This window comes from Lacerta agilis, chromosome 5 (assembly GCF_009819535.1).
Source record: "Lacerta agilis isolate rLacAgi1 chromosome 5, rLacAgi1.pri, whole genome shotgun sequence".
NCBI classification, from domain to species: Eukaryota; Metazoa; Chordata; class Lepidosauria; order Squamata; family Lacertidae; genus Lacerta; species Lacerta agilis.
The window spans coordinates 69138047-69162794 of record NC_046316.1 but is presented as its reverse complement, the minus strand read 5'-3'; the positions used below and the strand labels follow the sequence as shown (position 1 = coordinate 69162794).

At 42.8% G+C, this 24748-nt stretch overlaps 2 protein-coding genes and 1 long non-coding RNA gene across 10 annotated transcripts in view; 1 reads left to right on the top strand and 2 right to left on the bottom strand.

Annotated features, from left to right (window-relative positions):
* The window catches only part of RASA2 (RAS p21 protein activator 2), a 42183-nt gene extending 40724 nt beyond the window's left edge, over positions 1–1459 (bottom strand). Inside the window, exon 1 of one of the 2 annotated variants that reach the window (XM_033150363.1) lies at positions 1249–1459. In XM_033150363.1, the coding sequence (XP_033006254.1) occupies positions 1249–1312 (64 nt within the window). In that variant the 5' untranslated portion in view covers positions 1313–1459. The remainder of the gene's footprint in view (positions 1–1248) is intronic. The other variant, XM_033150362.1, reaches the window with a different exon arrangement.
* On the top strand, positions 844–11454 carry LOC117047331. Its single transcript, XR_004426673.1, has 3 exons — positions 844–1055; positions 7353–7442; positions 11414–11454. It is a non-coding gene; the product is annotated as an uncharacterized LOC117047331 (long non-coding RNA).
* Positions 11455–12989: 1535 nt separating this feature from the next.
* The window catches only part of ZBTB38 (zinc finger and BTB domain containing 38), a 31569-nt gene continuing 19810 nt past the window's right edge, over positions 12990–24748 (bottom strand). For 5 of the 7 annotated variants that reach the window (XM_033150352.1, XM_033150353.1, XM_033150357.1 and 2 more), the window contains one exon: positions 12990–19578. In XM_033150352.1, the coding sequence (XP_033006243.1) occupies positions 15991–19578 (3588 nt within the window). In that variant the 3' untranslated portion in view covers positions 12990–15990. Of the gene's footprint in view, positions 19579–22860; positions 22885–23959; positions 24322–24748 lie in introns of those variants that run through there. The other 2 variants (XM_033150355.1, XM_033150359.1) reach the window with 2 other exon arrangements.

The window sequence follows — 24748 nt, the reverse complement described above, 5'->3', positions numbered from 1 at the left end:
CATCCTTAAAAAAATCCAAGTAAAATAGCCATTTTATTCTGTTGTAGCAAAAACTACCAAGTCTTGTGGCACCAAAAAAATTACTTGGGCATAAGCTTCTGTGGGCTACCTTTGACAAACTGGACTTAAGTCCCTGAAATATTTCCCTGGCTTGTGGTACCAAGACCTTATTAGTCTTGGTACCACAAGCCAGTTTGCTACTGCTAGGGGGTGGGGGAGAGAATACTACAGTATACCATCCTCCTTTATACAAAATTCAGTTTATGTCCTTAATATTGTCATGGCCTGTGTATTATAAAAGCTTTCAAAATATTGAGATGAAATATGTGCCTTATGAAGTACCATCCAAATGCCATCTATTAACTAGGAAGAGTTATTTCTAAGGGCTTCTTCACACATAACTCACCTTAGGCTGCAAGTCACTTTGGGGTAATGCGACTAACCAATTTAATAAGTAACAATAAATTAGGCATGCAGCTTAAAATATGTAGCATTCACACCTAAAAATATAAAATGCAATCCCAACAGGCAGACATTTGCAAACCATTGCAGTCATAGAGACCCAGGGAAAACCAGGATTGGGTGCACGGGGCAGGTGGGTGTCTCTCTGTCAAGTGAGATAACTTAGGAGGCCAAGAGGGCTGAGGTCGTTTTGCCCAACTATCACCATTTCCCTTTGCACGGATGCTGTATCCGTTTGAGGTTTTGTTTTGTTTTTGCTACTATAACAGCGTCGCCGTGCCCCCGACCCACCGCCTACCCAGTAGAGACTCCCTCCTGGAAGCAGCCTGTATGCTTTTCTCTCTCGCTTCCGCCACCCCCCAACCCAACCCAACCCACCCTCAGCTTTTCTCTTTCTTTCCCTCATCACGGCGGCCCACAGGTGTGCTCATCCCACAGGAGACTCTGCACCTCCATGCAGGGACCACCTTCCCACCCACCCCGCCTGGAGGGAGGGAGGCCGGCCCTCCCCTCCCCTTGAGGTAAGGGAAGCGGCACAGTAACGTCTCCAAGGAGCCCGGGCAACAGCGGGGGCTGGACGACTGAGGCGGCGGGTGAGTCAGGGAGGCCGCCCCGAGGCAAAGGCCGTCTTCCTTCCGGCTCTGCCTTCCCCTTGCCGCCCCGTCCCAACATCTCGCCTTTTTCCGTGTCCGCCCTTCCACACAAACGGGGTGGGGGGGGGTGGGTGTTCCGTTCCCTTCGACGCCCCCCTCCCCACCTACCCTCCCTCTTGCCGCGACGACTTACAAATCTTCCCGCGGAGGGTCTGCAGCACTCGCACCTCTTCTTCGCTCCCTTCGCCGGCGGCCATGGCCGGGAGCGGGCTGAGGGGAAGGACAGAGCGCCTTCTGCACAGCGCGCGCGGCCGAGGATTGGGGGTGGAGGGGGTGGGTGGGATGGGAGAGGCCAAACGTCTCCCGCACGCGGTACTACCGCTCGCCCAACTGCGCGCGCTGACTGATGAAGCTGTTCCTCGCCCCCCCCTCCCCTTCCCGGCGACAACAGACGAGGGAGGCGGGGGAGGGGAGGAGACCCGATTAGCTCAGCCATTGCCATTGGTTAGCGAGGTTTAAGAGGGGCGGGGAAGGGGGCGCGCGCAGGCGCCCTGTCGCCGCCTCGTTCTCTCTGAGGTTAAAAAAAAAAAAAGAGCGTTCCTTCTGTGGCAGGCGGTTGTGTTGGCTGCTCCGTCGTCGGCCCCGCCCGGCTAGGCGTGACTAAGAGGAAGGCTGGCCCGGCCGGAATCATCATCACCATAATCGTGGCCAAGAACCCAGTTCAGATCTAGGGAGTGCCCTCCTGGTGCACTTTTCGTGTTTGTTTTTGTGTTTGCCGGCCATACGTACAAGCGTAAGCCTTATTATCATAGCTGTCAAGTTTCGGATTTGAAAATAAGGGATCAGCACCCTCACCTGTCTACGGTTCTCAGGGACAGTCCACGCTGTGGTAATCCGCCCCCCAGGCTACAAATTAATTTACACCAGGCTACACACCATCATTTCCCCCCACATTCATATGTGGGATTTGACTGGAGTAACACATGACTGGAAAGGTTTGCAGTTCCACAAACATAGGTGTGCACTGCCTCAAAATAAAAAGAAGTGAACAAAAGAAGGCTCACTAGGGGGGCATTGCTAAAAAAAATGCCAACCTTGTAACCAAAGGTTCAACTGAATAGAATCTGAATCACATGCACCACAAGGCTATGCAGCCTCAACTTAAGGTAGCTCCCGGCCTGGCTTTTTACAGGCCCCAGCTGACTGCACAACCTGGCCTTTGGAAAGGCCATATAGACAGATACCTTTAGCTTCTGCACCCCTCCTTTGCACACCTGTCAACACAACCACATAGGCATTTTCCACAACAGCTCCGCAGCACAAATCCCTTCTGCAGGCAGGCCCCCGTGCGCAAAAAATGCGCTCCGCTCCCCACAGCAGACCCATGCTCCCTCACCCTCTTGAATTTCCCCTCTGCAAGTTGCATCCATGGATAGAACATCACACCTAAATATTTCCATTCTGCACAACGCGCAGCATTTGCACAACCCCCTCCTGACAGCACCACACACGGAGGGATAATTCCCACACACAGCTTGATGGGCACATGTGCAAACCACCCCCACCCAACCCCCAATATATATATATATATATCAGATTTGCATCAGAGGGAATGGCACATGCCTCTTTGTCAATTTGAGCATAGTTGTGCTCCGTGGGCGACAACGTACAGGAATAGAAAGAGATGGGCTTGGCCTGGGCAGGCCGGGTCGTCCTCTTATATACCTGCAGGGATTGACAAGTCATCTGACCCTCACCCTCACCTGATTCTCATAGCTCTCCGATAGCTGCCTCTGATCAGTTATCATTTAACTCTTGGGGGAAATAATTAGCATCACACATCATGTGCCTGGAAGTTGCCAAACCAATTAACCAACCAGAAGGATTACTGTTAATAGCACCAGTTTTCCTATAACTTGATATTGCTGGATAGTTTTGATCAACTGCAAAAGCATTTTTAGTTTGCTTTCTGTTGCCACACTGGAACGTTTCTTTATTAGTGCCACTTTGTTTTTTATGATTCCTTGCAAATGAAGGAAAACAACTTTTTCTGCTTGTATACATTGATAATATAATTTTGGTTACTGAGGACAAACAAGATTGTACAAAAACAACATTGGGTGCAGGCCATGCTGTAGTGTAGTGCTTATGCGACTGTGAATAAAAGGTGGCTGGGCTCATTGTCTCAGAGTTTGGGGGGAAGAGGTGACAAAACTGATTTCCAGTAAGTGCCCCCCTTTATTTCCATAACAAGTCCTTGAGTCTGTACTCTGAATGGTGACATCAGGGACCTAGAAGGTGCAGGGCTTGTCAGTCCAACCCCTACACAGTCTCATCAGGGCTGACCTTAAGGCAATTGGAGCAATTGGGCCAACTTGGGCCCCGCGGGCCGTTCAAGTGCCTGCTTTACTTCCCCTTTTCCCCCTTTCAGCGGTTTTTTTTTCCGCACGAGGGGCGGGCCAGCGACAAGCGTGACGCCCCCTCCTCACTGGCTCGCGCCGAGAAAGAGCCGCTGAAAAGGGAAAAGGGGGGAAGCACAGCAGGCGCATTCAAGCGCCTGCTTTGCTTCCCCTTTCCCCCCTTTCAACAGTTTTTTTTCTGCACGAGGGGCGGGCCAGCGAGGAGGGGGCATCATGCCAGCGACAAGTGTGATGTCATGCCCCGCCCCCGGGGGTGCGTCCGCCCCGGGCAGCGCAGAGGCATCCTCCGCCACTGCCCCCAATATATTGATCTTTGCTATTGAGGTCTTTTCCCCAGTCAGTTTGAAAAAGGATTTTTAAAAATGCCCCATACAAAAATTGATCAAGAGATAACAGGTGGCCTGCTTCAAACGCAAAAATGGGCTTTGCTTTGGGACGTTTAACTACCCTGGGTTACACTGGAATTCAGTTTGGGTTACAAAACTTGATCCCCAAATCCATTTGCATGATGCTTTCCAGAGCTCTGGGCTGCTGTTAATCTGACTAGTAGAGCTATAACTTTAGGCAGACCCAACTGCATAATTTGTGTCCCAAGCAAGTTTTCCAATTTCTGGAAGCTCCTGAAACTCAAAAGAGAAAATATGTGCCAAAGAGTGGTCATATTAGTTTCTGCAAGGAAAAGAAATGAAAAATTAATAGTTTTATTGTAGCATGAAATAGAGACCAGTTCATCAGATTTCATGCCGCTAATCTTTAGGTATGGTAAGACCTGGTTGTTTTTACTAAAAAAAAAATCTGATGCCAGTGCAGACAAATGGTTGAGAGAAGACTTCTCTGCCCTTTTTGCTTGCAAAACCTAGGGATGCAGATGTGTGGATTGGGACGAGTCCTGAGGGCCACTTTCAGCCCTCAATCCTGAGGTTCCTGACCCTGACCCAGGCACAAACAGAGCCATGAATGAAAACCCAGCTGTCCAGAATGAAAGTCCAGTTCTTCAGAGGTCAATAGATTCTACTATGAAGGCAGTTGTCATGGCAGGTATGTGCAGGCCTAATCAGTCTCACTATGATTTCCACCAGGTCCAGCCTACACTGCATAAGCCTATGTGTCAAGCTGTAGTTGCAAGTGAAAAACCAGCCAAAATATATATGACGATATGATTTTTAATTCGGCTTCCTAGTGGCTTGCAGTCGTCTATGATAGGAAGATCATAGGTAGATTGTCCAGGAAGATGCTTTAATAAATCTAATGGCTGTTTTGGGTGAGCTGCAAGTGTAGCATATGAATCCAAGTTAATAGGGTGTAAGAAAAAACACCACACCACATGTTTTTGAAAGATATATTTTTAGCAGGATAGGAGTAGGAGGATATAAGCAGAAGCTTTCAGAACATCGAGTGCAGATGGATATATAACTGTTAGATGCTGCTGCTTCACAGTAGAAATATAACATTAGCAAGAATAAATTCCATTTTAATGGGATGGGTATAGCGGAAGAACAGGAGCATATTTGGAGCTGTATCAGCAAATTTTGGTATTATTATATGACTCCTAGAATTCATTCCCTCTATTCAATCCTTAAAGGCAATCTCAAGCTTTCATATTTTACACTACAAAACTAGTGATGTAAGTGCTTTTGTATACTTCATATTTTGGTGGATTTGGTCCCATTGTGGCAGCCATCTGTCTCTAGGAGTACATAATAAAGATCACTTAACATAGATCACTTATCATAGCCTTGAACACCTTTGCAGTTCTACTCTACTTAAAACATGAGGGCTGGTAGTGATGCTGGGATCCTACTGCCTGATCCTGTGTATGCTGTACACAAGTAGAAATGCTGATCACAAATCATTTTGGTTAATTTCCTCTGTCACATCACATCTGAAAATCAAAAAGAACATGGGGAAAGAACAGGAGATGGGAATCAGAAAGGGGAAAGCTAATGCATGTGTCACTTTTCCTTTCTGTGTGGACTAGTATCAGCAGCTCTCACGAGAAAGAGAGATTGGAGAGTTAGGTTTGGGAAGGTGGTGGTGCGAGGGCTGCGGGGGCATCAAAAATTGCCAAGGGCCACCAGCGAAGGTCTCAAGGGCTGCATGCCACCCTAGCCTAGATATTAAATTTTTGGCTTTACTCTAGCCATTGCCCATGCTTGCTGGAACTGAGAGGATTCATAGTTCATTGGCATCTGGAGAGCGGAAGGTTCTCCACATGTGCTTTACAGGCTGATACTGTATTCCATGTATTCCCATATTTCTAGTTTTTAAAAATATCCACAAGGTGACTTACAGTTTTTAAAAACAAACAAGCACAATAAAACAATATGCAGTGTAAAGCAAAAGGGTGGCAGGGAATAAAATAAACTGATCATATTAAAGCCATATGGTTGATTAAAAGATGGGAAAGGATGTTCGTTCCATTGCTTAGGTTTTGGTAGTCACCCACCTGACAGTGGGGAAGAGTTCACTTGCTGATCTTAATGGGGGGGGGGGTTCATATGGTAGTTCAGCCTTAAAGGTAAAAGCCAACACCTTGAATTGCCCATAGAAACAAATGGAGCCAAAGACACTCTTTCAGTATTGATGACATGAAATTGCAACATAAAGCTGCAGTCAAAAGTCTTGCCCATTAAGTTTCTGAACACTTTTCAAGGACTGTCCCTATACAACACAATGCAATAGTGAAGTCTGAATTAGTTAGCAAAGCAGGAGTGACTATGACTAGACCACCTTCTTCCAGAATGGTGCAAAGTTGGCAAGCATTCCAAAGATGGTAAAGATACTTCATGCTGTAGAGTAGACAATAGCTCAGTCTCTATACGCAGATCTGCATCTAGAAATATGCTGAAGCCATAAACTTGATCCTTAAGAGGGAGTGCTGCCCCATCCAGAATTAGTTGAACACCAACGCCATAGGTGAATCACCCTCCCACAGTACTCTCATCTTGTTTGAACTGAGCTTTGGTTTCTTAGGTCTCTTCCAGATTCCAGCCCATTATTTATTTTAGGCATCCAGTTATCTTATTATTTATTGTTTAGGAGATGAGTATCTCTATGACACTAATTTCCTTTGCAAGATGACAGTATCCTGAAGGATTGGTTCCTACAAGAGGAGTAAAAGTCACAGTGATTACAGTTTAATTCTGAATCAGAGGAGCTGTCTGCAAGGGGAAAAACCAGATGGTTATCCATATTATGTAAAAAGGATGAAACACGGCTTGGATTAATAGACTGTGTCATCTGTTATTCATGAAAGTGATTAAGAATAATAGGTGAAACAACATTTACAGTGCAATTCTATGCACACCTACCCAGAACTGAATATCACTGAGGTTAGTGAGGTTTACTTCCAGGTAAGTGTAGCAACGACTGCAGCCTTAGCAGGTCATTATTAGTACATCTGCATAACATCACAATTATTATAGAACAAGGAAAGCTTGATCGAAGCAAGCATGCAGTTTACCGGTATGTAATTTAGACTATATACAATTTTTAATTGGATAATGTTTGATTACAAATCAGGTTACAGGCAGTATATATAATTTTCATGGAAATCAGGTTCATGCAGAAGAAGTTTTAGCAAAACGGTTTTAAGAAGTTTTAGGAAACAGCATAGAACAAGGCACACAACTCCTTTCCAGGGAAGGTAGTTGGCAGGTCAAAGTCAAAGTGAATATTGAGAAAGGGAGATCCAGGCAAAGCAGCTCTCATACTAAATTTATAATTTATTGTATTATTCCTTGCTGTATGTTTACAAAACCTCTACATCTCTTTCATATGAATATATATGCTTTGTGTGGGATGAGGCTGCTCTGGTTAAATAATTATTTTTTAAAATATTAATAATTAAATTTATATTCTACCCTTCCTCCCACAGGAGCCCAGGGTGACAAAAACAGAAATGCTGAAACAAGTAAAACATCTCAGAACAATTCCAATGCTGATGCAGACTGACCTTCCCAAAGAGGTTTGCCAGTTACCAACATTGCTGTTGTTTATTTTTGAAACTTTTTTTTAATTTCCTAGGTATTTCAACTGATCCAATAAGAACAAATCAGTTTTAATCTGTTCATTTGATCTGTGTGGATAGTGTCATTATATCATTTAGTTACTAGGTGGCACTATAATTAATTGTGTCTGGGTGGAGGCAGACGTTTCCTGTGTCTGTCTCTCTTAAGCAAGAAGAGAACTATCAAGTTCCAGCTTCTAGATTGGTGTGGCCTATTAGCTTCATGGGACGCAGGTGGCACTGTGGTCTAAACCACTGAGCCTAGGGCTTGCCGATTGGAAGGTTGGCGGTTCAAATCCCCGTGACGGGGTGAGCTCCTGTTGCTCGGTCCCAGCTCCTGCCAACCTAGCAGTTTGAAAGCACGCCCAAAAGTGCGAGTAGATAAATAGGTACCGCTCTGTTGTTTCCGTGTGCTGCTCTGGTTTTGCCAGAAGTGGCTTAGTTATGCTGGCCACATGACCCAGAAAAACTGTCTGCGGACAAACGTCAGCTCCCTCAAGTAAAGTGAGATGAGCACCTCAACGCCAGAGTCGTTCACAACTGGACTTAACTGTTAGGGGTCCTTTACCTTTACCTTTTTATGAGCTTCATAGGATGTTATTATTCTTTTATGTTTATTGAATAGATTTTATGTTGTGCTGTGCCCTGGAGTCTAATATAATGAAGGGTGGTATATAAACACAATAAATACATAACAAATAAATTTAATATCAAAATTAATGAAACTTAAAATGCTCTTTAACTATGGTTAAATCGCTCACTTATTATTTATCCCTCTTAAACATCAGCTTGCAGCTGGTCCTGAATCTTTCAGGTTCACATCCATCCTTTGTTTCTCTGTGATCTATACTGACCAGCCTGATTCAGTTTCCTTTCTTTAAGGTGGTGCCATGCTGCTGCCCTCTATGCAGCAGTGTTGCTGCTTAGTGCATAGGGTAACAGCAAGGCCAGAACTTCATGGTTCCACCAGTGGGAACTTTGGATTGACTCTTCCATTGTGCCATGCTGCACCATTCTTGCCACCCCACTATGCATGCATTGCCCTAGTAAGCAGCTGCAGATCTGCCTCCTTCTCCCCCAATCTCTCATGCCCGCTCCCATCTCTAGTAACAGAAGAAAATAGGCCATATGTAGAAAGGTGCAGCATCATTTGAGTGAATAGGCTGAGGACCATCCATTTATGCCATTTAAATTCAGCACAAGATGATCTTACTGCATTAGTACAACTGCCACTAAATGGCCTCTGCAACCATTTTTCTTACTGAGCAATTTTTATTGTATTTTATTAATTAGCCAACTGTCAGAAGATCAGAAACAGCTGCTATCCTATGACACCATGTACTGCTCCTCCTCTGCAGTATCTGTCCTGTTCTTCAAAATGTCAGATGTCTTTAAAAATAAGTTTCTAGCTTTCACGAGAACAGGGGGAATCTGATTGCCACATTTGTACTCAATGGAACGGTTTCTTTTAAAAATCATTGTTCCTGTGCAGAGATAAGCAGGAAGACTTGTCACACGTTTACAAATCATGTACGTATGTTTAAGGTAGGGATGCTTAATAGTTGTCTTTGGTTATCCTGTACTCCCATATAGATCATATGTAGCTTTCCTCCAGTTTTTGCACTAATTTGAATTTTGCAATATAGTTCTCGGCTAAAGAAAAGAACACCAACATCTGTATTCAAAATTGTTTAGGATAAAATATGTACAAAATCCAGTATTTTCCCATATTCTATGGAAAAAAAGATTGATTTTTTGTGTGGGTTTTTAAAACATGCAGATTGATGCAGATACAGAGTAGAACAAACTTATGAATGAACACATGAAAAACTGACACAGATCAGAAATAAATTTGTTTGTCCATCCCTAGTTTAAGGTACACTAATATTATTTCAGGCTGTTAGGACACATAAAGGTAAAGGACCCTTGACAGTTAAGTCCAGTTGTAAACGACTCTGGGGTTGTGGCGCTCATCTCACTTTACTGGCCAAGGGAGCCAACGTTTGTCTACAGACAGTTTTTCTGGGTCATGTGGCCAGCATGACTAAGCCACTTCTGGCGAAACCACAGCAGTGCACGGAAACGCCATTTACCTTCCTATATTAATCATCAGGTCTAAATGAGAATTGGTGAAATATTCTTATTAATGTCAACTGGCAATTATTTTTCCTCCTTTTTATTTTGCAGGGGAAGGGAGGATAGATGAGTGCTTCTCGATTACAGAAATGTTCACCTCTACAGCTGCAATCTTTAGTCTACTTACCTGGGAGTAAACCCCATAGGACTTATTTTTCTGATCAGATATGGCTTAGATTGCCCCGCAGAGCATTCTTAAAACTGCTACATGCTTAAATAGTGGTCAAGGGTCAAAATGGACTTAAACAACTTTAGCCTCCTCTGGCATGCATTCTCAGTTTTTGGTGAGAAATACCAGTATCCTGTGTCTTTTCAGTGTTTTACTTTGCCCCAGACCTTCCTCCCCAAAGTTCCTGCAGAGGCATATGATGTCTAATGTACCATTGTGTTGATTTTGTGAAATCAGCTTCAATTACTGATGCTGAGAATGCGGACAATGTAGTTTTCTCAATCCATGCCTGCCCCAGTTGGCTTTGAAGGAGATGGTAGAGAGCTGGAACCTTTCTGTTCTCACCAGCATCCTTGCGGGCCTCAATAGCACCACCTGCTGCTAGAAAACAATAACACGTCCAACACAGCCACAAAATTGCTTTGTGGGTTTTTGGTGGGGTGAGGTCAAACACAGGCTGCAAGTTAGCTTGTGCTGCCTTAGGAAACGAGTACTATAGGGCTGCACCATAGGTACCAACTCCCTGGGGCCCTGGGTATCCGAGCACCCACAATATTCCCTATGAAGGGGTTGTTGTTGTTGTTCAGTCGTGTCCGACTCTTCGTGACCCCATGGACCAGAGCACGCCAGGCACGCCTATCCTCCACTGTCTCCCGCAATTTGGCCCAACTCATGCCAGTTGCTTCGAGAACACTGTCCAACCATCTCATCCTCTGTCGTCCCCTTCTCCTTGTGCCCTCCATCTTTCCCAACATCAGGGTCTTTTCCAGTGAGTCTTCTCTTCTCATGAGGTGGCCAAAGTATTGGAGCCTCAACTTCAGGATCTGCCCTTCCAGTGAGCACCCAGGGCTGATTTCTTTAAGGATGGATAAGTTTGATCTTATGAAGGGGTGGGCACCCACAAATTTTGGTGTCAGGGCCATGCACGCTGCATGGCACCCATGGCCCCGGGCACCCATGGTCACAGGGCCAAGCTGCCACTCCTGCACTGCACCCTTAAATACTTTTGTGTTCACTGCTGTTGAAGTCAACATTGTTTTTAACATTTCCACAAATCTTTCCTGAACTAAACAATGTTTACCTATTTTGGTGTGTGAATGTGCATGCAACTGGCAATAGCCCTTTCCCATGAAGGTAATAATTGCTGATAATAACATCTAAGTTCTTTGGGTATACTCTTTGCCAGGAGCCGTCTATACTCCTTCCACTGCAGGATTGATTTGGAACTGAAGCCCTTATCATACACATCTTTTCTGCCCTTGGGCGGGGCCTGACAGGCCTCATAAGGACTGCGGCTGTGGCTGCTGCCTAGGACTAGGGTATTTGGAGGGAAGTTTGGTTGGGAGTTTTTGCTGTTGTTACTGATATTAACGTTTTGTATCTTTATTTTTATGTGGAAATTGTTCAGTTTGGATATGTAGTTTTTAATGTTTTATTTATTTTTATGACTACTTTACTATATTTGCAATTATGTAAATCTTTTCATATTGTAAACCGCCTTGAGCATTGTTTTAACTGTGGAAAGGCAGCATACAAATAAAATGATGATGATAAGTTTATTTAAACAGAATTCATCTTCCCTTAACCTATTTCCACCTAATTATCTACCCTTCCTTTATTCCAGGAATTGGGAACCCACGGATGGCTGGAGTAGATGGAAGTTGGGAACATCTGGAGGACCACAGGTTCCTTATCTCTGCTTTCTTTGATTATTTGTTCAGTAAGGCAAGCCTTGGCTGTAACCTTATTTCTGGCATTTGTGATGAGAGCATTTGATGGGCAATCCATGTTTAGAGGTCCCAGCAGTTCATCGTTGGTCTCTATTTATATGGCAGGAGAGCAGTAGTGATGCTACTCCCAATGTCTCCATTTCAATGCCATCTGCCTGGTACAGAGACTAATAGACATTAAATTTCAAACATTATGCCCACTATGTGTGATGCTCCCATGCAAAACCTGGATGGATGTAGGTGTGACTCTCTTAAACCCAATTAGTAGGGGTTAATCTAAACCCCTAATTTTTAACAGGGACACATTTCGGCTGATATGCTGGCTCTAGCACAGGAATAGAAACACAGGAAATGTGTGTGTTTTTAACTTCCTTTCCCTCAGTATGAGCAGCCACAAAAGCTTTCTCAGAACCCTTCTTGATGTACCTCAGCTGCTGACATTGATCTTTCTCTTGTTCTGTGTGTGACTGGCTTATGTAATAATCAGAGGGCTCTGCCAAAGGTGAGCTCCACACCATATATTAAAAGCACTTTTATATCATTTTATGCCAGGGATATGCAAACTTGTCCCTCCAGATGTTTTGGGACTACAACTCCCATCATCCCTAGCTAACAGGACCAGTGGTCAGGGATGATGGGAATTGTCCCAAAACATTTGGAGGGCCAAGTTTCCCTGTGCCTGCTTTAAGCAGTCATTGCTTCTCCAAAGAATCCTGGGAACAAGAGTTTATCACAGAGCTACAGTTTCCAGCACCCCTTTGCTGTTCACACTACTGGAGAGGAATTTAAAGACCCCTTTGCCAAGATCTGCACTTTGGGGGAAATGACTAACATGTATTTGGAATTCCTTAGGATCAGAAGCTGTGCTGGAGGAGACCAGACAGAATGTTCCTGGAGGCTGGATTTGGCCGTCTACCTGGCTATCCACACTCCAACCCTAAACCTACTCTAAACATTTCCCATTAAAACCACCTTATGTTCCCCCCACCCATATTTATCAAGTTTTCACCAGACATCCTACCCTCACTCTGACGCTCTGCCTCAGATACAGTAGCACTGTCCTTACACAGCCATCCAAACGATTAAATGGGTCTTCTTATGCATATTCAGTAGTCACCATTTGGTTAGCATTAATTCCCCCCCCAAAAAATATTTGGAAATAAAAGATTGTTTTATCACACCAATAGGTGTGTGATGTTTTCATATTAAATTAGCATATATAAATTAATAAGGGATAAGGCACTTTCAAATCCCTTTCTCCATAATAAATCACCAGCTTGACTGCAGTTCCTTCAGACTGACCAGTTTGAGGATAACTGGCTAAGTATGTTATGGAAAGAAGGTTAAAATAATTATTGGGGGAGGGGGGAGAAGACACACACACAATAAATACGGGTTATTTTAATGAAAGAAACCTATTATCATCAGCATTAATCTTGCAAAAAATAAACTGGATTCTTTTCATAGTTCTGAACACCAGATTTTAATAGTTTTTTAAACAAAAATACAGATACCATTATGTAGCAAACCACTGTCCTTAACAATATGTAACATCATTCCTACCTTGTTTTAATTCTAGTTTGTCAGTAATACTTTACTCATTATTTTTACATAATTCCAATATTTATAAACACATTGCTGCCATCTTAAAACTGCTTTTCTATAAATTGTAGAGAACATACAGAATTACAAAGTTATTGTGTTTTATCAAAATATACAAAGCCCTCAAACATAACAGAAGCTATTATTTCCCATATTAATTGCACAATTATAGAAAATTATAAAATTATTACTATGTATAAATATTACACATTATTGGCTTTGGTTTAGAATCATTCGCATACATGTCATTTGAGAAAATGTCATAATTTACTTATTTGAAATACCTCATGAAAATTATATTTCCTAATTGCAACAGTCTCAAACCAAAGCAGCTGTAGAACAACCCAGGGCACAATTAACTTCCTTTAATACTGGTTTCAGTTGTGTGAAATAGTTATTTCCTGTGTATTGTCTCCTAAAACAAGCAGGTAAGTGTAGCTCTCCATGTTTAGTGGAGCTGAGAATCTAAATACTAATATACAAGGTCAGTGTCAGGTGTGGTATTCTTTAGAACATTCCTGTTCTATGAAATGTAGACTATAAGGTTGTATCACTAAGCAGATTGTGCCATTGCACAATGAGTTTTCCTTGTGCAGTGGAACCATCTCCTATTTCCTCCACCACACATACCCCTAAATCTGTGCTGGGTTTCCCTCCAACCCTCCAGAGATTTCGGGACAGCATGGGGCACCTATAGCTGTGGGGAACCCCTTAGCACTAGTGTTAACGCTTAAAGGTAAAGGTAAAGGACCCCGTAGTTGCATATAGCCCTGTGGGCTTCTATTGTCTGAGAATCTGAAATGTATTTATTTCCCTTTTTGTATCCCTACAGGACAATCCTAAAGCTGGCCAGAAGCCAGTGGAGGGGTTGTTGGAAGCTGAGTACCGGTAAGTGCCACTCTGCTTTCAGAGTTGCCTGTTAGCAGGTGGTACTTAGGCTCCCAAAGGCCACCCATATGCCTAGGCAAAATGCTAAGGGTGTGAATGACCTGTCAGCAGTGTGTGTGGGGGGGGGGCGAAGAGTGTAAGGGAAAACAGAATGCTTCAGGCGTGTGTCAGGGGTACCTCTTTACCCTAGCCCAGGCATGGCCAAACCTGGCCCTCCAGCTGTTTTGGGACTACAATTCCCATCATCCCTGACCACTGGTTCTGTTAGCTAGGGATGATGGGAGTTGTAATCCCAAAACAGCTGGAGGGCCCGGTTTGGCCATGCCTGCCCTAGCCTGTGGCACTTGAGACATGTGTTTTCAAGGCCCATCCTATTCCTGTGATTGCAATCTGTTTTAACTTTTTAATTTTAAATTGTTGTAACCTGCCGGTGAAGGATGAGTAATAAATTTGATGATGATAAGGATATGTTTGCAGAGGCTGTGGAGGTCCTAAGCCCTCTCATTTCCCTGGCATGTCCTTGAAAAGGACCCAAAACTACACCAGCCCTGGTGCTGATATAGCAATTTCCCTCCATTAGCATCAATGGGGGGGGGAAATAGCAATTAAAAATGGAATAATAAAAAGAGAGAATAAACATTGCTAGCCCCAGCATGGTCACAGCTAGCTGGCTGGGCTTCAGATGTGGCTCTACCATAGAATCTCTCCACCATCATAGGCTTGTTCTCTTAAAGGTCTGTCGTTCTTTTTCCTGAAATAATATATTTAATAAAATTCTTGTCTTCCTGAATATTTCTCTTGAGACCTCGGCTCCTTTTTATTTATTTCCCTATCAACCCTATTATTAATTTGTAGCCCTAGATGCCTTACCAGTGATTGTGAAGAAAACACAACCCATCTCCCCCAAACAAGATATTTCTACTATTCTTAAGACAGCTTACCCTTCCCTTCAGATTACCCAATATGCAGTGCTATCAAGCCTGATCCAATTAAATGAAAGTGCATAACTAATGGAAAAGACCAAGTATTTTCTTAATAGGATGGATGTTAATTGCTGAAGAATCTTCCAAGACTTGTTCCCTCTGTTTCTAAAGTTCTGAGGCAAATACTGATCCTTTAGTAGCCTATTTGGCCCCATCCATGCCAAGAGGGAGGTATCAGCATGGATCACAGGGGAGCTCCAAGGTTTGCAGAAGTACAAAACAAAGCAGAATTAGAGGGGGAAACCAAAACAGCCAGTTGAGGAATTGAGTGCACTCAGTGGCCATGGAATGTTAAATGACAATTATGACACAAAAATCTGGGTGGTGGCAGAAATGGAATATGGTATCTTAGAGGAGGACATCTGATTGAACTCTAAGCAGGAAAACATTTTGTTCCAGGGCTTTTGCCAGGTCATTAGGGAAGAAAGGAAGAGCTGTATATGGGAGATGTGCATGGATTTTCACATGAAAGTTTTGGACTGACTGCTGTTGTATACACGCCTGGTCAGGGATGAGAGTGGGAGGGAAGGAAAAGGGTTCAGCCCTGTAGACTGTCTGCCTTCTCCAGCTGTGTGATCAAGCTATCCACCTGATAGCACTAATATATAACAAGCCTGTGACACACTTGCAGTACACTCTTAATAACATAGTGATTTATTATAATCCATCCTCACATATATGAGAATGAATGGTTCAGACTCTTAATAAACTAGTCATAATCCACCTCAATGGGAAATCACTTAAATATACTAACATGTTTAAATTAGGCATATTTTTTCTTCTATGAGACATAAATGTCTACTTCTATAAAATTCTCATTTTAGCTTTTTCTGGCACATTTTTTTCATGTATTATATTAAATATATTTAAATGCAATACCTCAAGTTTTAGAACTTCCATAAGTCTAGACTGTTGTTGTTGTCTATTAATTAATTAAGTACTTGTACTTCTGGTCTCTCTTCTTTCTGTTTTCTTTGCCTGTTGTGTGTTTTTCTTACTCAAAGTCCAACATCTGATGTATCATTCTGAATGCTAGTTGCCTCACGCCCATCTGCATCAATTGCATTTTGACTTAGTAAAGGTTTAGCTGTTTCATGCCCATCTGAGTCAATGAAGTGTTGACTTGCAAATGGCTTAGTGCTTTCATGAAATGGATAATCTTTTCTATCCTCTTGCTTGGAGCTTTTGAACAAATGTTTCTTCTGGTGCATTCCAAGGGCTGCAGCTGTCTTGCAAACTTTTGGGCACTGAAAACAGGCATATCCCTTCCCGCTATGCTCACGTTTATGCTTTTGCTCATGATTCTTTTTGGTAGAAAGGTACAAGAAGCTCTGGAAGCAAAACTGACAGTGGTAGCGCTTTTCACCTGTGTGGATTCGCTCGTGTATTTTGAGTGTTTCATTTAGAGTGAATGCCTTGTTGCAGTACTGACAGACAAACTCCTTGACATTTGAGTGGGTGTGTTCATGCTTCTGCAAGTTTCCTGCAACTGAAAATCTCTTTCCACAGGTTTTGCAAGTGTAGGGCTTCTCTCCTGTATGACATCGCATATGCATCCTTAGAGCAGATGGGCTCTGGAACCCCTTTTGGCATAGCTCACAAATATAGGACCCAGAAGTAGTTCTCTCCCAGTGTAAATGCTCCTTGGCTCCTTCAGTAGAGGAGCTCTCTCTTTTACAGAGTTCACAGTTAAGACTCGGCATTCCGCCATCATCTTCCTGATTAGGGACCTTTTCTTCAGGAATGTTCCTAAGTGCATAACTTGTGACGCATGGCTTTTCACTTTCTCTGTAGGAATTTCTGCTTTTGTACTTCTCTCTCCATTTTGCCTTTCTCATTTTCCTTAGTTGTTTAGGTTTCTTTTTTGGTTTGTAATTGTAATATGGGCGCCACGGTTTATCACTGGAGTCATGGTCGCTTACATCATCACACATTTCATTGAGTTCAATGTAGTCTGGTCGACAAACCCGAGGCGTACTTCTCTCTCTCTTTTCTCGTTCTACAACCTGAGTAGCGTGATCTTCTCTGGATTCATATTTAGGTCTCCTTCCTTTTTTGTAAAACAATTTTGACCCCAAAATTTGTCTTTTTACAATGGCTTCATTCCCAATTTTAACTGTTATTTGACACAGAGGAGCCACATTGCTATCGGCAGATGTTCCTGGCAATGCAGGTTTTGCAATGTAGGTTTCAGTCTTACTTGAAGGTTCAAAGATACCAGTGGGTCTGTCAGAGACTTCTGTATTTGTCATATACTTTAATTCCTCCGATGTCTCTTCTTTGTCATACAGTGGTACTTTTTTCTTTTCCTTATTGCTTCTTGTCCTAGCATTGCTTTTGATATCATCTGACCCATGTATGTGGTCATTGCTTGCCCCTTGGCAGGCAGTAATATCTGGGGTTGCTATAGTGCTGCTTCCTATTGCATTGACAGAGTTACTGTGCATTATTACAGATGAAACTCTGCCCTGGTTCACTATTACAGGGGGTGCTGAATTATTGTAGTTAATAACAGAGGTTGAATTTTCATTGGCATTGCTACTACTAAACGTTTGAAGAGAGGGATCATATTCCTGAGGACCAGAGTTAAGTTCTGTGAAAGGCAATGGCCTTTCTGTAGTATAAATATTATTTTTAAGGTCTGATTCTGATGTACCAGATTCCCAGGAAGAACTATTTGGAGGGTTCACAGGTGCTGCCCTTGCATCCCTACATGAAGATGTTTCCAAGGAGATGCCTGTGTTTGAAAAATTCATTTCAGAAGTGACAGTATTCTGAACGATGCAGGTACTAGAAGGTACTTCATTAACTTGGACATTTGCCTGCACACTTTCATATGGTGAGTTTCCATAACTTTTATACGGCGCTCTTTTGCATTTCATAGGCAAAAGCCTATAAAGTTTGTAAGGATATACACTTGGCTTCAAGCCGCCATTAGCCGTTTTCTTATTAACTCCAAGCCGATGGTCAATTGCATGGAAAGATTTCTGGTGGTTTTTGAGTATGTAATACGTCATAAAGGTCTCAAGGCAGAAGATACACTGGTATCGCCTTTCTCCTGTGTGCCAGATTTCGTGTCTGGTACGGTATTCTGCCAGTGCAAATACTTTGTTGCAATAATGGCAAGGGTAAGTTCTCCTCCATGAATGAACATTTGAATGTCTTCGGAGGCTAGACAAGGTGACATAGGTCCGTTTGCAGACATTGCAAGTATAAAGTATTTGTCCATCAACGACATTAACAAAGTGGTCTGTTTCTGGCATTGCGGAGTTTGTGACCGAATAATCAGGAAGATTATTTTCTGTCATTGCAGGCTCCAGGTTCACATATGAGGTGCCAGTTTTCCCATTAGAAGTTGCAAAATTATCTAAACAACTCTGCTCATTTTCACTTGGAGCACACAAGCTGCCCAATTCCCTGCATACTTGCTCATGTGTCTCTAGTCCAGTAGCACTTTCAAATTGTTTGCTGCAGTACCTGCAGACTAAAGGTTCTTGGGGCTGTGGGTGAAGTTGAAGATGAGTGGAGAACTGAGTCCCATCATTAAGTGGTTTGGTACAGCAGTTATAGACATGTGGAATGACACTGACTACTGATCCAGAAATTTGATCTGATTTATTTTCATCTTCCTTCGAAGGGAGGACAGCATTTGGGTGGGATTTATCAAAAGAAATTGTGTGATCATTTACTGCTTTGTGGTGACCTTCCGCACTGGTTCCTTTGTGGTTTGATCCCTTTGCTGCAGGTACTTCACTGTCATGGGAGTTATAAGCAGCCTTTGGCATACTATACGTTTGAATTACGGATTCAGCCAGAGGCATTGACTGGACAGCTTCAGGTTCTTCTTCACCCATTTTACAAGCTGCGCTATTTTCATTGTTATAAAAGGAATTTCGTTGAAAAGAATCAAAACCTGTCGTAACAGCATAGGAATGTTCCGCTAATGTGCTGGCTGGCTCCACATCTTTGCAAGCCCCATTCCTATCCTGACCAGTGCTGGGTGCTTTATTTGCTTCTGGAATTTTTTTAAAACTTGCTCTCAAATCAAGAGGAGAAAACAAATTATTACTATTTTCTGTCTCAAAAATTGAGTATGCATTTGTGATTCTTGGTCCGTTTGTGATAGCTGAATCGTCTTGTCTTTTTTCTTCTTTTACTTCACCCTTTTCACTATTGCAAAATGAGTATGGGCAAGGAGAATTTGAAGGCCCCTTTTCCATAAGTTCTTCTAGAAAGGATATTCCCAGTTTTTTCCCTGCAGCTGCAAGGTCTAGGACAGTCTCCTGCTTTTTAACAACTACAGTGGAACTGTAGATATAATTGAGTATTTCTGTGAACACTTCAGCCTTGAGGTCATTTAGCTCTAGTACATGTCCAGAAATATATGCAGCACGACTCAAAAATATATTTTTGAAATAAAGGCTCGAAGCAGCCAGGACGTTGCTGTGGGCTTTAAATTTGGTGTCTTCCACAATTATAGTAACATCACATAAAACACCCCGATTGCGTTGTTCATTTAGGATGGACAGGACTGTGTCACTGTGGAAGTTGTCTTTGAGATCCTTTAAGTGGGACATGATGGTCATCTGTATAAAATAAAGAGAGAAAAAAAAGTTAACTGGATCAAAAAGCAATGTCATGTGCTGTTCAGTGACATCTCAGTGCTTTATCGGACAACATTGCTCTTTCAAAAGACTATTGCACTATTCAGTCTATAAGGATAATAAAATCATTTTCTCTGATAAAGAACTTGGTGGTTCTATATGCTAAGCAGCAGGTCAGTGAAAATGTAGACAGAACAAGAGTTTCTGCATACTCACATGACTCCTCAGTTCTGCATATATTTTTTTGTATTTTTTATTCTTTAAAGACACTTCTATGGGGAGGATTGGAGAAGGAATGCTTCTTCCATTCTTAATTTACTACCCCTCCAATATCTCTTCAAGGGGCAGGCAGAGTCCCTAATAGCTTAAAGTAGTCTTTGACAACCCGATGGAGCAATCTAAAAATGAAGGTGAAGGCAAATAAATTTAAAAGGGGAATAAATGGATTTGAAGCTCCCCCTAATGGATACTGTGCACAGTATTTTCTTAATTTTTTTTATTTCATTATTACAGGTGTGCCCCCCCCATTTATGTGCAATCAACTCACACACAACCATGTATACACACGGCGCCAGTAAATAAATAAATTCAAACCCGGAAATGGCGGGGGAGAGCTGGAGAGTCCCTGTGGCTCATGAGGAGAACCTCCTCAGAGCCCAAAGAGGATGTAAGTGAGGGCGAAGGAAGCCCCTAAGAGACCAGAGGTGTAGAGGGGCTTTGTTTATGCTGCTAAGCCTCCCCGCCTAACAGCCATTGCCGCCTTTCAATGCATCCTCCAGTCTCCAGCTAGTCCCAGAGCTTCAGTTCTAATTGTGGATAATTTTGGATGCAGTATTTTTTGGTATGGATTGAAGAGAGAACAGTAGAAGGGGTATCTGAAGGGTGTTTATAAGGTGCTCCCCACTTCACGTGATTTCACTTATGTGCACAGGGGCTTGGAGCATAGCCCCCCACGTAAGTGGGGGGACATCTGTAGTAATTTCTGGGCCGTGGGGGATGAGTGTTCAGACCCCTGGGCTCTCACTTGTAGGGTGCCTCAGGGTTCCGTTCTCTCCCCCATGCTTTTTAACATCTACATGAAGCCACTAAGAGAGATCATCAGGGGGTTTGGGTTGGGTGTTCATCAATATGCGGATGATACCCAGCTCTACCTCTCTTTTAAATCAGAACCAGTGAAGGCGGTGAAGGTCCTGTGTGAGTGTCTGGAGGCGGTTGGAGGATGGATGGCGGCTAACAGATTGAGGTTGAATCCTGACAAGACAGAAGTACTGTTCTTGGGGGACAGGGGGTGGGCTGGTATGGAGGACTCCCTGATCCTGAATGGGGTAACTGTGCCCCTGAAGGACCAGGTGCACAGTTTGGGAGTCATTTTGGACTCACAGCTATCCATGGAGGCGCAGGTTAATTCTGTGTCCAGGGCAGCTGTCTACCAGCTCCATCTGGTATGCAGGCTGAGACCCTACCTGCCCGCAGACTCTTGCCAGGGTGGCGAATGCTCTAGTTATCTCCCGCTTGGACTACTGCAATGCGCTCTACGTGGGGCTACCTTTGAAGGTGACTCGGAAACTGCAATTAATCTAGAATGTGGCAGCTAGACTGGTGATTGGGAGTGGCCACCGAGACCATATAACACCGGTCCTGAAAGATCTTCATTGGCTCCCAGTACATTTCCGAGCACAATTCAAAGTGCTGGTGCTGACCTTTAAAGCCCTAAACGGCCTCGGTCCCGTATACCTGAAGGAGCATCTCCACCTCCATCATCCAGCCCGGACACTGAGGTCCAGCGCCGAGGGCCTTCTGCCAGTTCCCTTGCTGCGAGAAGTTAGGTTACAGGGAACCAGGCAGAGGGCCTTCTCAGTATTGGCCCCTGCCCTGTGGAACGCCCTCCCAGCAGATATCAAGGCAATAAGCAGCTATTTTACTTTTAAAAGACAACTGAAGGCGGCCCTGTATAGGGAAGTTTTTAATGCTTGATGCTGTATTGTTTTTAATATTTGGTTGAAAGGCGCCCAGAGTGGCTGGGGAAACACAGCCAGATGGGCGGGGTATAAATAAATTATTATTATTATTAATGAATCACTTTATGTGAAGCACCTCAAAGCAATTTCAGCAGTGCAATAAAACATATATAAACAGTTGCATATATAAAAACAATTACATATATGAAAATGGTTAAAACAATTTACATATATAAAAATTTCAGATCCAGTACAGATATTGATGGCGGGGCGAGCAGAACGTCTGCTTCGAAGGCTTCCCCCGCCCTTGTGTTGCAGTAGTACAGTTTTCTCTTCCGACTTAGAAAGGTTGTGCTCTGCACATCATTGCCAACTTGTTCAGTTTAAATATTTTGATAATCTCAGAGTCATGGGTTTGAGCCCCATGTTGGACAAAAGATTCCTGCATTGCAGGGGATTGGACCAGATTGCCCTCATGGTCGCTTCCAACTGTACAATTCTATGATTCCATGATCACTGTACAATGACAACACCGGGCAGGGGGCGGGATGGAAGGAGGCACAGAAGAAGCAAAGTGCATTGGGGAGGGGAGGCAAGCATATGGAAAAGTACCTTTCCTTCCAGTAATCACAGGGGTCCAGCTGTGGTCAGGGGGTGGGGGTAATATATCTACCAGAGAGGAGGGAGGGTTTCCTTCTTACTCTCCCTTTGAGATCAACTATGTCACTAAAGACATAGCGCAAATCTAGGCACATTTACTCTGAAATAATTCTCACTGAATTAAATGAGACACACTCCCAGGTAAATGTGTATAAGAGTGTACCCTAAAGCAGGCATAGGCAAAATCGGTCCTCCAGATGTTTTGGAACTACAACTCCCATCATCCCTGACCTCTGGCCTTGTTAGCTAGTGATGATGGGAGTTGTAGTCCCAAAACATCTGGAGGGCTGAGTTTGCCTATGCCTGCCCTAAACTATTCAGGTTTCTTCCCAGGTAAGTGGGTATAGAATTACAGTTCACCATCCTTTGTAGCAAAGAGCAAATACCTTGTTCCCCCATTGCAAACATTCCCTCTGAATGCACCCCTTCACTCCCATAACCTCTTCTAAAAAGACATATTTCATATGCAAATACAGATAAGCTGTTTTCTTCCATAGTGATTTGGTGGTCCTTCATTTTCATTATGGCTAATAATAATGATTTATTATTTGTACCCTGTCCATCCGGCTGGGTTGAATCTTGTGCACCAAATTCTTAAAAAAAATAAATCACCATGGTTGCCAGTTTTTATGGATACAAAGCTTACCTTAACCATCTTTGTCAGCAACTGAGAAGCCAAAGTATCACAAGACAGTGTAATAAGCTTTAAACAGGCCTGATCTCTAATTGCCCTGTTCCAATTAAAGGCCTAGAAGTCCTGGTGAGGAAACTGAAACAGCTGAGCAATCAAAATCTATAGGATTGTTAGAACATGTGAAAACAAAAATTGCACTAAATGAGACGGTTTCAATTAACCCAGAGACAGAGAGGGAAGCACTTGTGTATTAGAACTTGCAGTAGAGGAGCATTCAGACTGAATGTTTGCAATTGAAAGACAGGTTATTTGCTTTTGCTTCAAAGGATGACACACTGAGGCTACAATCCTTTACCCACTTACCGTACCTGAGAGTAAAACTGTTGAACTCAATTGGGCTTAAATTCTGAAAGACTTAAATTCTATTTTGTGTAGGCAAAAACAGCCAGGGATTGGTAATGGAAGATATGCATTAAGAACTTTTATGCCCAATCCTGGAAAACAAGACAAGTATTAAATGGCAATTTCGAAAGCAAAGAAGCTGTGTATATACTTAGATAAAAAATACCATTGTAGTTTAAATATAAGGGTTAAATTTTGGCACTAACTATAAAGTATTGTTATATGCTGTTTATAAAACTATATTAAGATGCTAGCTATAAAATATAAAACTATTTTGAAATGCATTTGGCAAAGGTCAGTAGTAAAATCAGTGGCACCCCCCAACACACATATAGCTTAAGAGGAACAGTGAAATACAGTCTTATCAGAACTGCAAAAGGACAAATTTCATAGCATTTTGTAAGTACAGTTTACAAGGTGCATAACTCAAACCAATCATTTATTTCATCTTTATTGGATAATTAATTTAGGACCAAATTCTGAAATTTGAAGAAAAAAACACCCACACATATAAAACCAACTGGACTACTTTCTGTAGAAAATGGTATCTGTGTCATTATGTTGGGCATTAAAAATAACAAATCAAAATGCAGTGGATGTATCCCGATATATGCCAAAGCTCAAGTTGTTCCTCCTATTTTGTATCCATAGATCTCAAATATTAACAGAAAAGGAAATGTTAGTTCACAGTAATCAGAAGGTTACTGACCTGAAATTTGCATTAGTTAACATAGCTCTGGTTGGTCCCATATATGGAAGCTTACATAATTATGGAGCTGGATGTACAAGAAAAGATCTAGAACATAAAAAGTACTGGCAGGACTGAATCCTGCTTCAGGCAAGCAGCCACAACCCTACAGATAACACTATATTAGCAACTGTTCTTCCCGTAGACAAGGTCTGAGATTACGTCAGCTTTGCTCATGTGATCTGGAATTAGAAGCACAAGCTTCTGACGTCTAAAGTAGATTTCACAACTGAAGCTATTGATAGGGGTTATTTTTCAAGTCCAGAAATACATGTTGTCAACTTTTCTTCCGGATGTTCATATTGACAAAACATTACTGGGCTGATCACTCCTGTGGACGATGCAACACAGCGACCATGCTTTTCAAAGGAAATATGGCATAACTGTTCCTAAGTAGTAATGTACTGGTGCCTTGAGAATGCAGAGGAACGCTGATTTCTAATAAGTAAAGGAAAATAATAGGTGCCATATAAACATGTTGGGAACCCAACCGAGTGGGGAGGAGGAGTTTGGAGCAATGATGTAGTGAAGCAGGGACGGACAGGGATGACGTAATGCTATTTATTTCACAGCTGAGATTATGGGGTTATCTCCTGGGGTGCTATTTACCAGTACTCTGAATGACAACTAAATATGGATTTTCCCAGAAAGAAACCCAACTAAAAACTACGGAGCCCTCCACTGCTTATGTTACTTTTAAAACCACTCTGTACACTTATTATGAGCCATAGACGCTGTAGTCATAACTGA